This window comes from Paroedura picta, chromosome 4 (assembly GCF_049243985.1).
Source record: "Paroedura picta isolate Pp20150507F chromosome 4, Ppicta_v3.0, whole genome shotgun sequence".
In the NCBI taxonomy this organism is placed as follows: Eukaryota; Metazoa; Chordata; class Lepidosauria; order Squamata; family Gekkonidae; genus Paroedura; species Paroedura picta.
In genome coordinates this window covers 88,649,832-88,666,880 of record NC_135372.1, presented here as the reverse complement: position 1 = coordinate 88,666,880, position 17,049 = coordinate 88,649,832, and the positions used below count along the sequence as shown (strand labels likewise).

Below are 17,049 nucleotides of genomic sequence, written 5' to 3'. Positions count from 1 at the left end.
CATAGGGTTTTAAGATTGAGTCTTCCACGTCTGAACCCAGTACTCCTGAATGCTGCAGAATGCTAGTTGTTTTGTTGGGTAGTGTCTTTTAATCTTGACATAATTGTTTCCATTTATTAGACTCAGAAATTGACAGTCAGATTTGGGATTTAGGGGGCATTGTGGAGGCGAGACTGGAGGTGCTGTGAGAGATGGCAGAAGCTCTAACCGTATCGTGCTTGGTTTCTGAACCTTGAAGTGTGCCTTCTTTTTTGTTGTTGTTGTTGTTGTTCTTGAAAGGCATGAATCCTTTGCAGTCACCACTGAGTCTAGCATAATAGTTTCCTAACTTTTCTGTAGGGCAAGAAGACTGAGGAACAGACACAGAAACATGGGAGAAGTGTCCTGTAGTGGCCTAGACTCAAGCTGCTCTCCTTGCAAGGCTTCTTTCTTCAGCAGATAATGTGTGTCCCTATCTTGTATGTGCACAAGTGTTTTCAGTGCTGTCAGGTCACTCCCAACTTATGGCAACTCTATGAATTAATGACCTGCAAAACATCCTTATCATCACAGCCTCCACTGGTCTAGCTGACTAAGGGCCATAGCTTCCTTGACTGAGTCAATACATCTCATGTTGGGTCCTCCTTTTCTCAACTTTTCCTAAGATTGTTGTCTTCCCCAGGGAGTCTTGACTTCTCTTTTATAGATGAATATGATGGAGGCAGCATAGAACTCCTGTTTAGCCATCTTTCATAGAATCATAGAGTTGGAAGGAACCTCCTGGGTCATCTAGTCCAACCCCCTGCACTATGCAGGACACTCACATCCCTCTCGCTCATCCACTGTAACCTGCCACCTTCTTGAATCTTCACAGAATCAGCCTCTCCGTCAGATGGCTATCCAGCCTCTGTTTAAAAATTTCCAAAGATGGAGAACCCACCACCTTCCGAGGAAGCCTGTTCCACTGAGAAAGCGCTCTAACTGTCAGGAACTTCTCCTGGATGTTTAGATGGAATTTCTTTTGAATTAATCTCATCCCATTGGTTCTGGTCTGTCTCTCTGGGGCAAGACAAAACAACTCTGCTCCATCCTCTATATGGCAGCCTTTTAAATACTTGAAGATGAAGTTGCCCTCCTCTGGACACGCTCTAGTTTGTCTACATCCCTCTTCGACTGTGCTGTCCAAAACTGAACACAGTACTCCAAGTGAGGCCAAACCAGAGCAGAGTAAAGCAACCACTGTTCTGTTACACTCACCAGTTTGATGTTGGCTGCTTTATTTTGACCCTGATGCTGAGATTTACTATCATCCTTCTGTCTGTCAGGTTCATTGACAGGTGATAAATATGAGAGCTTTATTTCTAATGGATGTCACACATCAGCCACTTTTTCCCCTTCTTGGACTTGGAGTTTCTGTGTTTTCATTTTTTTTCTTAGCACTGCAGAGCTTCTTTATTCTGGAATAGGTTTTCTGTTATTAGCTAGTGAAGAAAAGTAATGAAAAACAGTAAAGGGCCACACAGAGCTACGCCTATTCAGTAATCACAGTGCATTAGAGGGGAAAGGGTGGGAGGCCGGCCCAACCAACCCCAAGCCAGGGGTCTCCAGCAAAGTTGCAGAGCTTGATAGGAGAAGTCAGGCTGAATGTGACCCTTACCTGCTGGTGTACCCCTCACCCTTGTGAGCTTAGATCAAGTGTGGCAAAGGGTGGAATGGGCACATCTTCTGCGGTGCTGGATGTAGTAAGGTTAAGTTGGGTGCCTCCTTGTCCACACCACCATCTTAAAGCAGTGGCAGTTGCACCCATCCCTCCCCACCAGGGGTGCTGTGGCCTTGGTGGGGAAGGAGCCCCCAGACCACTGACTCACCATAACTTCTCCTAGTGGCCTTAATGGCCAATTCACTCCTCAGAGCAGAGAATGTTTTGTGAAACTGAATTATTGGCATTCTGCTTTTGATTTTGCTAAAGTGAGACTGTGGCCCTCAGCCTTAAAAGAGAAACATTTAGCAATAAGTAAATAGTGCTGGGATGAGGGCAACAAAGATGTAAAAATGAAAAATGGCAGTAAGCTGCTTTAATTACACATTGGTCATTATTAGAAATATTCCAGAATTTGAGAATGTCAAAAGTTTAGACACCTCTTAGCTTTCACATGCTCTCAACATGTGGCGTTTTCACTACTTTGGCTGCCACACAGTGTTGCCCTGGAACTTAGGAGGCAGGAGTGATAGCCAGGGATCCTTGGAGGAAAAAGTAATGTGAGAAGTATCCTAAGAGTGGCTTGAAAGAAAGATAAAAGGGCCCAGGTAGGCTCCAAACTCCCTCTCTCCACACCACCCATGGCCTGCCTTCAGCATCTGTAATAATCTGAAATTCAAGTCTGCCTTTTGCCTACGCTGATCTATTCCCTGTGATTATTAGTCACCATGTGCACTTGCTGCTAGCCACACAATATGGACAGGAGAGAGAGGGGAGTATCTTGCTTTTCATAATATTGCTATTGCTTGATCTCCTACAGGGAGCTAAGAAGCTGTGCCCTCAGTGCAACACCATCACCTCTCCAGGAGACCTCAGGCGCATCTACTTATGAAGGACATGGCTGCTCAGACCAGATTGCCACATCAGGGGGACTACGGAAAAGGAATGGCAGCAGCAGCAGTGGCAAGAGACATTTACAGACAGACTAGAGACTCCCAATGTGGACTAGAGGCTGAAGGAGCCACACAATGCCTCTGCTTCCAAACCTGTCGCTGGCATCGCCAACTCCACGAGAAGGCCAAACCAGAATCTTTATTGTGAACTACCACCTCCCCTTACAAACTGATGTTCTGCACCTGTCCCATTTCGCCAGGAGGTGTGGTTCCATCGTGGACAACTTGCAATCCTTTTCAGGGGAACGTCTTGGTAGCCAAGCCACCCTATGAGCCAACCTGTGAAGGGACTGGATCTTCCACAGCAGAAGGAACCTTCCCCAAGCTGTAACTTGTGTTTTTCCCCCTCTTTTTTTGTGGTGGTCTAGTGGTTTTAAAAACAAAACGCCTACACCTACCCTTCCACAATGGCAGAATGAAGCACATGTAATATAAACTCTATATGTTTACAATGTTGTGTATAAATGGGATAGACTCCAACATTACATACTAATATGTTACCCTTTTATGTTTTTCCTTTGTTTTTGGGTTGTACTTTTTTTAAAAAAAGAAGAGAAAAAAATAAGCAGAGAACATTAAACCCATATTTTTCTTGGTTCTGCAAAGTTTTGACATTAAAGTCATTAGTTTAAAAGAAGTATAAATATATATATATTATACATATTATATAATATAAATGGTTTAATGTTCTGTGGTGTATATTTCCTCATTTGGATATAAAGTTAACAGCTTCTAGTAATGGCTGTATTTCTGCCCGTGACTTACAAAACTTCTGGAGGGGAAGTCGGGAAAACAAGATTTCTGTCTTTAGTTGTAGCTAATGGGGCTATTTATATAGAATCTTTATCCCACTGACCTCGTCTTTAATTTTTCACTGGAAGGAAAGGAAGAGGCATGCAGGTCAGGCTTGCAAGCTTTTACCTGTGCCAACTGGGAACGGGACAAATTGATGCATTCACATGAAGGGAAGGAGTCATCTCTGCCCACTGCACTGGGCACTACAGGACGTAGCTCCACTCTTGCCAGAAGTTTCTCTTTTTGAAAGCTGAAGCCAACTTTTGCTTTGAGAGTACTGCGTCACAAGGCTCCAAACCAGTAAGTACTGAACTCTGGTTTGTAGCTTCTAGGCCTAGAAAAGTGCCGAGAAGCAATTCAAAATGCCCTCAATCTGCTCATCCTTTGACTGAGCAGCAAGTTGCCTTCAGTCTTTCTCCCTCCCTTTCTCTAGTCAAGCAACTCCTTTGATGCCACTCTGATGTATTGCCACTGGCCTTCCTGGTCTGTGTGACGTCCCTTATCTTTCATAGGGTCAATTCTAAACATGCTTCATTTCATCTTTTAAAAAAAATTGGTATGTGCTGGCCTGTAATGACATGTGTCTTATTTCCTCCTACTGTCTCTCCTGCTCAGACGGTGGCAGTGGTGGGACTCAGTCCAGGTTCATGTGAGTTTGGACTCATTGAAGCCCTCTGCATCCATTTGCACAATCCTGATAGCTACTTTTACCCAACCCCCTATTCTGCACCTGCCAATTGCCCCCAGCTATGACCCATGAGCAGTCTTCTGTCAGCCAGCCCCATTCAGTGTCAAAACCTGAAATTTTTTATGCACACAGACAAGCTTCCTATCCTCCACCTAGGAAAAGGACTGCAATGTTGCTGGGACTTTGCCAATGGAAACGAGATGCTTGTGTGACGAGAACTGGTTTTGCTAGGCAAAGATGGCTATCATTAACTACCTTTTAAGATTGGGATAGTGTGAAATGCATTTTGATGTTCTAGCTTATTCAGTCTGATATCTCTGATTTAAGCCCTGAAATATCCGACCAGTATTGGTCATGTTGGTGTCATGAATCAGACTTCTGTCACATGGTTCTACATTACTTCGTAGATAGGGATAGCTATTCTTATACAAAATTTGCATTCTGACTTCTCAAGAATCCTCATGAAATACTTTTGTCTTGTGGAGAACTTTTAAGGTTCCCAAGTAGTTAACTCCTGGATTTTTTCCATATATCAAGTGGCTAAGCCATCTGACTATGAAGTGGTTTCAAAATAAGTGTTCCTGCTGCTGCCACCTCCTAGGAAGTGAAACCGATGTGAGAGTACACTGTCAGCAGCTGTGGGGGGGGGGGGCATTTTGCTTTTTCAAATAAGAGTTAACTGGCATCCTAAATGGGCAGCAGCCATTTGTTCATGCTATGGAATCCTCCACTGGTACAGCACTTAACTTCCTGAAGACAATTGGTCTGTAGTGTGCCAATGGCGAGGAAGACCACACCACACCCAACCCTGCTTGCCCAGCACTATCAAGCACTCCCTGGGGAAACATTTCAGTATAAAGCTGCACATCACCCTGAAACATTTGAGAGTAGGCTGTGAAGAAAGAGTTCATTTTTCACGTCCCAGTAAATTGGGAACAAAAAGCTTTCTCTGGTCCTATGGACCACCACTAAACTAAATGTATATCTGTAAAGCCACATGCAACTAATAACTTCTATTTCAACATTAATCTTGCCCTGCTTTTTTTGTCCTTGAGGGGGTAGGGAGGCAAAAGATCTGAAGGGAAAGAAGACGCAAGGGACTGACCTGGTCCTTTGTGCAAGGTTCTGTTCATATCACTCAGCAACCACCTTCTCTTCTTCCACCGTGAGCTTGAAATGAAACGAACGATCTTTTCCCAAAGATTCCCAGCTGCACAAGGTGATATTCAAGTTGTGTCAATGATTGTGTGTCAGTGTATATTCTATAAAAAGGTACTTGTCATTCCCGTTTGTAAACTACATTTGACATTAATTAAATGAATATAAAACCTTCCAAGTGTGCCTTCCGTCCTCTTGCTTGCCTGCTTGCCAGTTTTCTTCCCTCTCTTGGGCAGCCCCATAGACAGATGCTGCTGTTCCTGGTTTCCCTCCAGCCCCAGTTGTTCTCCCACAGGCCAAAGTAGCTATTTCATTACAATCATGAGAAACATTTGACACCCATCTGACCCACTGCCTTATGCAGGCCAGTGTTCACCTCACATTAGTGCCAAATTAATCCCTTCAGTTTGCTTTTGTTATCTATACATGTCTTTGCTCTGGAGTCCTTTCCTAAAGTCTACAGTGTCCTCTTAAAATGCAGAGATTTCCATCTTTAATTTTCAAAGTATATTTTAGACATATGTATGGTGGGTTTTTTTTAAGTATGATGGTAATATGTAGAAGAAACTCCTTTACACCTCTTTATGTTGAAATTGTTTCTTTTTCAATATCCTCCTTTTGTTCCTCTGTTCACCCTTACAGTTCTTATTGAATTATTTGACTGTTAGTAGATCATTTGACTATGAATGGACATGCCACAATATGTGGACTATACTAAACTGATTGGGGGGGGGAATTGCTTTAAAAGCTGATTTTAGTTCATATTGTTATATTTCATATTATACTTTTCCTGTGAAAATATTCTTAATATACTTAATATACTATATGAAAGCAGCCAGGAGAAAATAGGCATCAGCAGCATGACTTTGCATTAATGAGTAATAAGATTATCTGTGTGTGGGGGGGGTTCTTTTCATGCACCCAAATGCCCCTCTGGGAGACAACAACACACACATAGTTACACTTAGCTGCTGATGTGGGAAGAAAATGGAGTGGTGGATGGAAAGATGAAAAAATGTTTTAGAGTGGTGGAGTAGAAGAAATATTAGCCTCGTAAAGATCACTGTCACAGATAAAGGCACGGTATTAGTGTGCCTCATTTGAAGAAGAACTCACGGGGGAGAATATTTGAAACAGGACTTACAATGTGGCACAAATTATACAAGTTAATTAATTTAGATTTATTATGTAAACAGAGAAAAGGAATCATTCTATGCATAAGCCTTGAATGTGAGTTTTAAAACTTACACCTATCATTCTGGTTAAAACCTGTAGTTTCTAGCAGCAGTAAAAAAAAAAATTAAGAGTTGTCTGATTTAAGTTGTGCTACAATGAGATAATCTCACAGTAAATTCAGTGGGGTGGGATAGTTGTGACAGCCACTTTTATATTGCAAGAACTAAATATGTTGCTAAATATATTTGCAAGCTGTGGCCTGTTTGTTCATAACCATCCAATGTGACTTGCTAGTGAACAAATTTTGGGGATAAAGCAAACCACTTAGGAGCCAGTATGGTCTGCTACTGAGGTAAATGAACAAAGTAAGAGTCTATTGACACCTTTAATACCAACAAAGTTAAAAGTGCCACCCGACTTGAACTTTGTTCTGCTGCTTCAGACCAAGTTGCTATGAGGAACTGACCTCAAATGCCTTGACAATCACAAGGACTGTATAAATTAGAAGAAGTAAACCTATCTAGAATGCAACCTTTCCCCAAAGAGCTTTGAAGATCAACAATGGGAAGCTTTCCAAGAAGTGGTTTAGCGCAGTTCAGAAAGGCCAGTTGGAAAGAAAGAGTACATGCTTGTTGGAAAGTAGAGCATGTGAAGGAAAAACTCCTGGCACCAGACACAGGGTAAGGGTGCAGCACTGGTATGACAAAAGTTCCAACATCATCTAGCTACTCCACTAAAACCACCAGCCCGTGGGTGGCCTAAAGATGGTTCTACAACACGGATTTTGTGATAAGAGCTATGGGGAGATAGCTAGCCTGCGCAAGGACTGGCAATGTGCTACATGCCATTTTAAGCCTTCATTCAGAGCTCTGATTCTTTTTTTATTTTGCAGACAAAGTCCCATAATAGATTTCTGTTCTGCCACAGTAGTTGGCAGCTGCTCTTTGCCTGACTACATCATTGATCAATTTCCCTCGTCCTCTCTTTAACTCCCAGGCAGGCTTTGTCACGTTTCCTGATTTGACATTTTTTTTCTTGTGCATAATCTTCAGATTGGAAGAAAAAGGGAAAGATCCTTTCTAGATCAATATTTCCCAGACTGAGCACAAAACTGCCATTTGCATTCTGCTTGTATTAGAAGGTCACTTGGGCTCTCACCTTTGGAAGTCTGAACTGAGCTGCCTTGTCTGCCCCTAGTGATATTTTTTACCCTGATATCTATGTCCTCCAAAAAGAAGTGCATTATGTGACACTCAAAAGTCAGGGATCCATGCATGATTAATAATATTAAACTCATGCCATTGCCCGGGTAGGGTGAGGTGTGGCTCCAGCACAACCCCTCCATTATATTCTGTCTCCACATCTTCTCAACTCCCTACCCAACAACAGCTCAAGTTAGCAAGGCAGAGCAGGCTCTGGATAAGCAAACTTTACCTATCCCTTGCTATACCTGCAGAAACAATCTCAGCTAAGCTGGCAGAGAGCCATATATATAACCTAGTCTGGAGTTGGCCAACTTGGAAGCTGCGGTAAGGAAGAAACAGTGCAAAAACATGGAAAGAGCCATATTAAATAGATTAATTTATTTTTGTACAAAACTAAGCTCAAAAACCTAAGGCATTACAGTGCTTGTAACAATTAATAGCCATTCTGTTATTCACATTATTTGAAATGAGAGTGGAACTACACTTTATCTTGACAAATGTGTTCCCGATCCTACATTTGCCTTGATAATATTAATGCAGGGGAGGGGAGGGGACTGATATAAGTACTGCATATTGTATGTGTGGTTTTCTCCTACTGGGCCTGCAAGTTCTCCGCCTACAAACCATATTCCCAAGCTTATTTCTGATCATAAAGCTTAGCTAGAGAAAAGTTACATATGTCTCTCCCTAGCAGACTGCTGGTTATTTGTAGGGGAGAATGCCATGTTTTTGTTTCATGTACTTCTTCCTCAAAACGTTGATCTTTTTTCCTAACTCTTACAAAAAATGTTGATTGTGAGAATGCATACATACTCAGGCTGCCAATAAATACACAATAAAAACACAAATGGGAACCCACAAGGACTTACCGGGGGGGGGCACATTGAATTTCCACTCCCTACTATTTTCTCTTTCCCTTCCCTGGCGGGCCCCACAGCCTCCCCCCCTTTTCCTGCTTCCTTTTCTCCTTGCCACCCAACTGGGGGGGGGGGGGAGATTTCATGTTCTCTTGTATACTCATTCCCACATTTCATTTTTCTCTCCTCCTGGCAACCCCCATATTCTCTCTCCTTTCCCTGCCTCATTCTCAGCCATTCACCAACCTATATTTTAACTGCCTCTCAACTTCAGCTGTGTTTATTATTTATTTGATTTGATTATGCTTGGTCTTTCTCTACAGTGAGGGCCAAAACACCTTAGCTTCTCCTATTATCTCCAAAGGCCTGTGAGGTCGGTTAGACTTAAGGTATGCTACTGGACCAACAGCACCGAGTGTGTAGACTGGAGATTTGGACCCATATTTCCCAGACCCTAACAGGGACCACTATGCCACATTGGCTTTCATATGACGACTGCTGTTCAATGGTAGCAAGCAGCCAGTCAGGTAGTAGCAAGTCACTTCATGAGGCTGCCAGCAATGAGTCCTTCCCTCCCCTCTAAGAACAAAACAGCACTGGAAAGGGCCCCACCCCACCCCCTGCCCTTTGCTAGCAAGAACCCCGCCTAGAATGCTGTGGTTGCCTGGCAAAGGCCATTGGGGTTTCCATTTCTTAGTTTGGGTGCTCCTTTTATCACTTTGGGTTTTTTTTAATTAATCTTTTTATTTCAGAATTTTCTGCAAAGCTGGGTATTTTTCAGGTTTGTAGAAAGATCTGCCTTGCCCAATCACTAGATTTACATATCCTCAGATTTCTCATTAGAATTCTTCCTGGAACTGTAATAGGCAGACAAGATCTTTTCAGAGAGAAAGAGTGAAATGACTAAGAGCATCTCCTAGACCGACAGTGAAATCATATGAAGAGTTTTCATATATCCTCCGATTCTGTACTGGAAAAGAAACAATTCCTACTTTTCTAATGTAGCTGCTGCCTTCGCAGGGAGTAGACCTGCGCAGAACTTTCCTGTGCCAAGCCATTTATTCTAACCAAATATGATTGAGGAGACCCATGATCCGATCTAGCAACTTTTTTCTGGCTTGTGCATGAAGAAATTTGTTTTCTTCTTCCCCCACCCCAACCTGCTATTTCCCTGCTCTAAATTACATTCACAGCTGTTGTTAGCCTTAGAGGGGGGGGACATATATGCAGCGTTTGCCATCAACAGTGGGCAGATAGATGTGTTTAGAAAACAAGCTAACAATATGATGAGTGAGAATAGCCATCCCCAGTGTATCTCAAAGCACTGGGAACTGGCAGTTCAACATAACGCCATTTGTTAGTAAGATGTGTTTATAAACTCACTGAGCTAACTACAAGGGCCAAAAGACCTAGTGAAAAGGGTCTAGAATCAGGATATGCACCACTACCACCCAGCAATCCAAAGTTCTGAGACCTGAAATCTTAGCCACAAAATGCTCCTATAAACTGAAATACAAAGCTACACAAATCCCACATACTGCCATAAGCAATAAGAAACCAAACTGATCAAGGTCAGACACCAAGAGCTGATTCCAGAAATGTGACTGTTTAATATCTATCCTGGGTTTTGTGGCTCCCTGGAGCGAAAGGGGTGGGGAGAGAAGGATTTTCCAGTTTATGGGGCAGAACGAGAGAAATCGTAATATTGACTATCCGTAAAGCGTTTATGACTTCTTCACAGCACGCACAGTGTATAGCGGGAGCCAGCAAGCCAACTGTTCAGCAAGAAGCTCCAAAACAAGAGGGGCTCAAGAAGACGGGGTCAGCTGCCCCCAGGCCAAACAAAGCCCTCCTGCAGGTCAAACCACCTGTCCTTTATTGAACAACTGACTTGTTCACAACCAGTGAGGACCGAAAATAATTGGAGTAGTACACTCTGCTTCCCCCCCCCCCCCCAAAGATGTATCTATACCAACATGGAACCAATATAATATGCTCCAGTCTTGTCCCTGCAGTGGGCCATCATCAGTCATATGGGTGGATCTGATACAAGAGAAGTCCTACTAAACCAGGTAGATTTGCATCACCACTGCTGGAAGCACAGCAGCCTGGCCAAACCCCTCTGGGACATGTTGTCAGGACTTTTAGCTCCTGCACCTCTTCACTTAGAAATGAACCACAGATTACATCAACAGATGCCATGAATGACAGAAGGCAACACTGCCATTTGCACAAACTGCTTGGACTCTTGGAAGCTTATACCCTGAAACACATGTTGGTCTCTAACTTAAACTGCCTTGGTCTAAATCAGGAATTCCCAACCAGGGTTCCGCCAGAGCTCCAGAGGGGGCTGGTGGCCTTTCCCTTCATGCCTTATGGACTTGGCCACAGGTTAGGGAGCCAGCTGCTTCCATTGCTTCCCCTGCCCCCTCCAGAGACTTTATCTCCCATGGTTTCTGTGCCTGGGAGGGGGTGGGGCCTGCATGCCTCCTCCCACCTTAAGCTGCCTCTTATCTCTCCCCTCCTCAATCCTCGAGCTTCCCTGTTAATGCAGGTGCTGATGTCACTTCCAGTGACATGTCACTTTCATGGAGGCATAGCCAGGAGGCATAGCCAGCTGACGTCACTTCTCAGGCTCCTCCAGACTTGAGAAATTATTTCAGTGGCTCCTCCATGGGCAAAAGGTTGAAAATGGCTGCTTTAAATGATTATATTGATGGAAATATCCAGGAAAGATTCACCCCAGGAGGTCTAGCCCCAATGGTTAGTGACCTGCCCCCCTTTGTCACTACTGTCAAGTACCCTTTAAGTATGGCAGGTAAGGGACAGCCCTAAAAAACCTAGGGCTCTTGTTCAAATTCCATTTTTTTTCTTTTTCTTTTTTGAACAAGAGTTCCCTGAACCAGACCCAGATCCCCAATGCAAGCCTCTGGAAGAAGGTGCAAGGAAAACAGTCACAGCAGGCTACTGCCCTTTCCACAATCCATCCTGCCACATACCTCTCAACACAGCTCCCTGTTCCCCTCTGATATATCTCCCTTGTGACTGGAGATTCAGGAGTTTATCCCCAAGACCTCATTCCCCTTAATAAAATGGCATTGAGTCATAAAGAAAGCATCTCTCTCGTTCCCATTCATACACTCAGTGTCAAGACATAGCTCATCCCCTGGAGCCACTAGTCCATTACACTCATTACAGTCCCTCTGAACCACAGTTATTGGCACTAGGACAACCTTCACAGCCCCAGCTACCAACAGAACTCCAAAACTATGTTCATGTTCCACTCCATATTTGCAATAAAAGTTCTGTCTGATCTTCCTTGGTGCACTCCAGTGCCTGATCTGTCTTGAAGATTCAGCTAGAATGTCAGACTCCCAGAGAATATAGGAAATTTTTCCTATTTCAGAACACCACACTCCATTCAGAAGGGTATAAGATAGGTATATATGGTTGGATGGGAGAGTCCTGAGTAGGAATAAGCAGAAACCTAAAAATTCCAGTTCAGGGTGGTCCCCAAACCAAACCCCGAACTGAACCAAAAATGCCCCCAAATGACCAGTTTGGATCCATCTTTCTTGTGACCAGGAGAATGGAGGGGGGGGATCACCTGGGAAGTGTTAAACAGCTAGCCATTTAACCCATCCATTTCACTTACCCCAGCTTCTAAGGGGGGTGGTAGCAAAACTGACAGGTTTATTAGTTCACAGCCATTTAAATATAACAGTTGATGGGACACATCAACCCACTGTTATGTTTAAATGGCTGGCAGCTATTTCACCAGTCAGTTTTGCTTCCCCTCAGTTCCAAGCATGGGGGAAGCAAAACAGACTGGTGAAATGGCTTACAGCTTGGAAGGGGGAGAGAATGAAATTAACCAGTGAAATAGCTTGCAGCTATGTAAACCCAAAGAGCCTCTTGTGACGCAGAGTGGTAAGGCAGCAGACATGCAGTCTGAAAGCTCTGCCCATGAGGCTGCAAGTTCGATCCCAGAAGCCGGCTCAAGGTTGACTTAGCCTTCCATCCTTCTGAGGTCGGTAAAATGAGTACCCAGCTTGCTGGGGGGTAAATGGTAATGACTGGGGAAGGCACTGGCAAACCACCCTGTATTGAGTCTGCCATGAAAATGCTAGAGGGCATCACCCCAAGGGTCAGACATGACTCGGTGCTTGCACAGGGGATACCTTTACCTTTACCTTATGTAAACCCAACAATGGAGTAAGTGAACCTGTCAGCTGGTAGGCTTACATTTTACTCATCTTTTACACATACCTCCCCCTTGGAGAGCTAAGCCGACCAGTGAAATGACTCACAACCATTTCAGCCTAATGGTAGGGTGGGTAAATCCATCAGCCATTAGGATAAAATGGCTGGCAGCCATTACACCAGTCTTTTTAGCTTCTCCCTGCTTTGAGGGGGGGTGTCTGGTGAAATGGTTTGCAGCCATTTAAACCTAATAGGTCAGCTGCAGACCCACACTGTTCAGCTGTTTATCTGGCTATCCATTTAAAGATATGAGGAAAGGTTGAGGGAGCTTGGTCTGTTTACTCCAAAAAGAAGACAACCAAGAAGTGATATGATTGCCACCTTCAAGTACTTGAAGGGATGTCACATAAAGGATGGAGCAGAGTTGTTTTCTGTTGCCCCAGAAGTTTGGACCAGAACCAATATGATTAAATTAATTCAAAAGAATTTTCGGCTAAGCATTTGGAAGAAGTTCCTGACAGAGCAATTCCTCAGTGGAACAGGTCTCCTTGGGAGGTGGTGACTTCTTCTTTGGAAGTTTTTAAGCAGTGGCTAGATAGCCACCTGACAGAAATGCTGATTCGGTGAACTTAGGCAGATTGTGAGTGGGTGGGAAGAAGGGACTGTGTCTGAGCTTGGCTCTTGTGGCCCTTTCTTGCATGCCCAGGGAAATGCCGATTGCCACCTTATTTTTAATTTGTTTATAATTCAATTTATAGCCCACCACACCCACACAGTGGCTTCTGGTGGATAAAAACAACCCCCCACAATAAAATACCCATAAAACAGTCATAACCCCTCCCCATTAAAGCCCCGCCCTTGGGGACAACAAACACTCCCTTCCCCCAGCTCCACTTCTTGAAACTGACTCAGGGTCACCACCACAGTGGTAGCCTGTATCTTACTCACCCTGGCCTCAGCCGAAGACCTTGTGGAAGAACTGTTTTTTTACAGGCCCTGCAGAACTGGGGATGTTCCATCAGTGCCCCCAGCTTGGGATTGGGAGGTGAATTTCCTCCAGGCCAGACTGGCCAGGGATTCGGGGGGGGGATGGGCATCATCTGGACATGGAATTGGGGTCACTGTACATTGGCAGGTAGTTGTGAATTTCCTGCATTTTGCATGTGGTTGGACTAGATGACCCCAGAGGTCATTTCTGACTCTATGATTCTATTCTATTATTCTATTCTATGATTCAAATAGCTGAATCAAACTAGACCAAAGCCCAGTAAATATTCGGAGAAGGTGCCTTCCCTGAACATCGGTTCATGGGTTCTGAACTGGACCAAGTTTGTGCTGAATTTTGGCTCAAGAACCAGTCCCTAATCCAGGGCACAAAGCATGCTGGGAGGGAGCATTCACCTCCAAGGGAATTGTTGCAAGAAAGTTATCCGGCAGGAAGAGAGCCACTTGCCTGAAAACAGATTGCATCATAAAAAGCTCTGAAGCAGGCAGGGAAGGAAATCTCCCTATAGCCAAAGAAAGAAGTCTGGAGCAGGACCCTCAAGAGCCAATTTCTCTGGGCCTTCCCATGTCTCTGCCTGATGGGAAACAAATCAGCGGAGGGGGTTAAGGAATAGGCACAGTGGATCAATGCTGACATCTGCTGGTAGAATAGATCTGAGAACAAATGAAACTGCAGAAAGCAAAAGTAGATTTAAAGCAACGAAAGCAAAGGAAGACAGAATGTGGAGCTACAACACATTTGTTCCAAATCCCCTGAAAAGGAAGAAGTAAGCATTCATGGTTTTTAAAAGCAGAACATTTTTAATCTTAAAAAAAAGAATTTCCAATAAAATGAGTACCACCAATTTGCCAGTCAACTCTGCTCTTTTGAAAAATCTTGTTCATGAAGGGAAGTTGTACAGTGATTGAGACACTGAGGCATGCATCTCTGAGAGACAGAGCACCCAGCATTGCCATACAGTGGGCAATGGAAGCCCTCCATGGGGGTTAGTCTCTTGCAGCAAGATGCATCAGATTATTAGGCTGAATTCCAGCAATGCTCCTGTGCCCGTCATAGCTGCAAGAAGGACAAATTCAGCAGGTGAAGTTTTCCCCACTACTGCATAACTGAAACACCCTCACCTGCTGGATTTTGCCTCTACGTGTAGCTGACAAGGGACAATGGTTCTGCCATGGCAAAAGGTGCTGTGGTACAGCACACTGAAGATTGATTTATTGGTCAATCATTGATTTTATTAAGGTTTAAAAGATTGTTAAAACATAATTTAAAAACCCATACCTAACACACATACACACCAGGCATGACTTTGCATCTACATCTATCCATTTTTGAACAAACTGTGAGTCTGTAGGTTGACAACAATGCTCCAACAGACCGGCTGCAAGGCATCACCACAAGAGTCCCTGGTAGCCATTTGTCCACAAATCATAAAGAACCAGGAAGAGTTTAAATATTACACTCAGATCAAAGAAATCCCTGATAAAGAAGAAAACTTGAAAAGGTAAGGAGACAGAGCAGAAACGGCTATTCTTCCCAACCCACAGCAAGACTGAATGAGGAGAAAAGGTAGGTTTTTTGTGCCCTGATTTTATTTATTTATTTGTCCATTTATATGCTGCCCTTCCCAGAGGGCTCAGCGCATCTCACAACAGATCAACAATAAAACCATAAATATTCAATATTTTAAACAATCTAATCCACACATTACAACCAAGCAAAATTTGTCGCCTTCTCTTGGGGGTGGGGGTGGTAGTGATGAATGAATGAATGGTTATTAAGAATTTCTGGATGGTGTATAGATGTTTGTTGACTTGTGCAGGAAAGTCATTTATTGATGGCATTGTCTTTATAGATCTCAACCACAGTCCTGGTGGGACAGCTCCATCTTACAGGCCGGGAAGAAATCTTTCAGGTCCCACAGGGTCCTGATCTTGCTTGACAGAGCATTCTACCAGGTCAGCGCCTAGTTCAGGCCAATTTGTCTTCTCTGGGACTACGGATCTTGAGCAGATTTTGCATGCTCAAGAGTAGGTTCTTTGGGGGATGTCGTGGAGAAGGCTGTCCCAGCGGTATGAAGGTCCCAAAACTTTTAGTGCCTTAAAAGTAAGAACCAGAATCCTGAACCTGATGCAATCTTCAATCTGGAGCCAGTGCAGCCAGGAGAGCACTCGTCAAATATGTGCTCCTCATCTGCTTCCTGTAAGGTAGCGATCCCCAACCTGTGGGCCGTGGGCCACATGTGGTCCTTCGACTAATTGGAGGTGGGCCCCGAAGGACGCCTTCTCCCCCCCCCCCCGGCCCTTTACTTCATCCCCTCCCAGCCCTTTACAACACACTTCACTGTTGTGGCATGTCTGTATCTTATTTTGAAGGGATGTTTAAACATTACCATAGCGATCAGAGAGCGCTAGGGCAGTGGTTGAGAGTAGAGGAGTAAACTAACCCCCCCCCCCCCACCGGGCCTCAGTAAAAGGCATTGTGGTCCCCGGTGAGTGGTCCCTGGCGCTGAGTGGTCCCCGGTGATAAAAAAGGTTGGGGACCACTGCTGTAAGGAACCGGGAGGCTGTGTTTGGGGCCAGTTGAAGTTTCCAGATCAGATCCAAGGGTGGAATTCTGTTACACATAGTGCAGTGGGTTTTATACGTTTAGTCAGTTACAGAAGAATGATCTCTAAAGAAAGCTGCTTCTTTCCAATATGATGAGGTATAAACGTGCTATGTATCCATCAGACTGCTGGAGTTTCTGTACACTGTTTAATCAAAATGTACTTTTTATTGTTCCTTCACATATTTATATACCACTTACCACCACGAGATCCCTAGCTAGCTGTTTACTTTTGATATAGTGTAAAGCCTGACTGCTATATCAACAATAAACATGAAACAAACTGAGTAGCAGAATTGCTTGTGCTCCGAGTTCTGCAGAATGTTGGTCAAGATAGGTAGGTGACTGTTTCAAATTTCCAATAGTAGATCACATTCATTTGTTTCTAGCCAATTTATTATACTCTCAGCCCCAAGTAGTAACTTTCCAATCATTAAAATTCTTCTGATGGTTTGTCAAGGAGAGGAAATGTAAAAGCACTTGGGTCCACATTCAGTTCTTGTCACCTACAAAACTACTTGTACTTTCCCCCTCACCTCTTCCTCCACATCCCAAGACTCACCTGGCTAGTGTAACATGGATCAGACACACATTGAAATGCAGATGGACATCCGAGTGCATCTTTCTCTTTGCACAAATTACAAGCTTCTGCAGACATACCCCACTACCATCTAAGTGTCTGGCTAATTTCTTAGAACCATTATACACATACTGAAAGCTATTATT

At 43.9% G+C, this 17,049-nt stretch overlaps 1 protein-coding gene across 9 annotated transcripts in view; it reads left to right on the top strand.

The window, feature by feature from the left end:
• RNF220 (ring finger protein 220) overlaps positions 1-5,446 on the top strand; it is a 350,539-nt gene extending 345,093 nt beyond the window's left edge. For all 9 annotated transcript variants that reach the window (XM_077334013.1, XM_077334011.1, XM_077334012.1 and 6 more), the window contains one exon: positions 2,499-5,446. In XM_077334013.1, the coding sequence (XP_077190128.1) occupies positions 2,499-2,667 (169 nt within the window). In that variant the 3' untranslated portion in view covers positions 2,668-5,446. The remainder of the gene's footprint in view (positions 1-2,498) is intronic.
• The last annotated feature ends 11,603 nt before the right edge of the window (positions 5,447-17,049 follow it).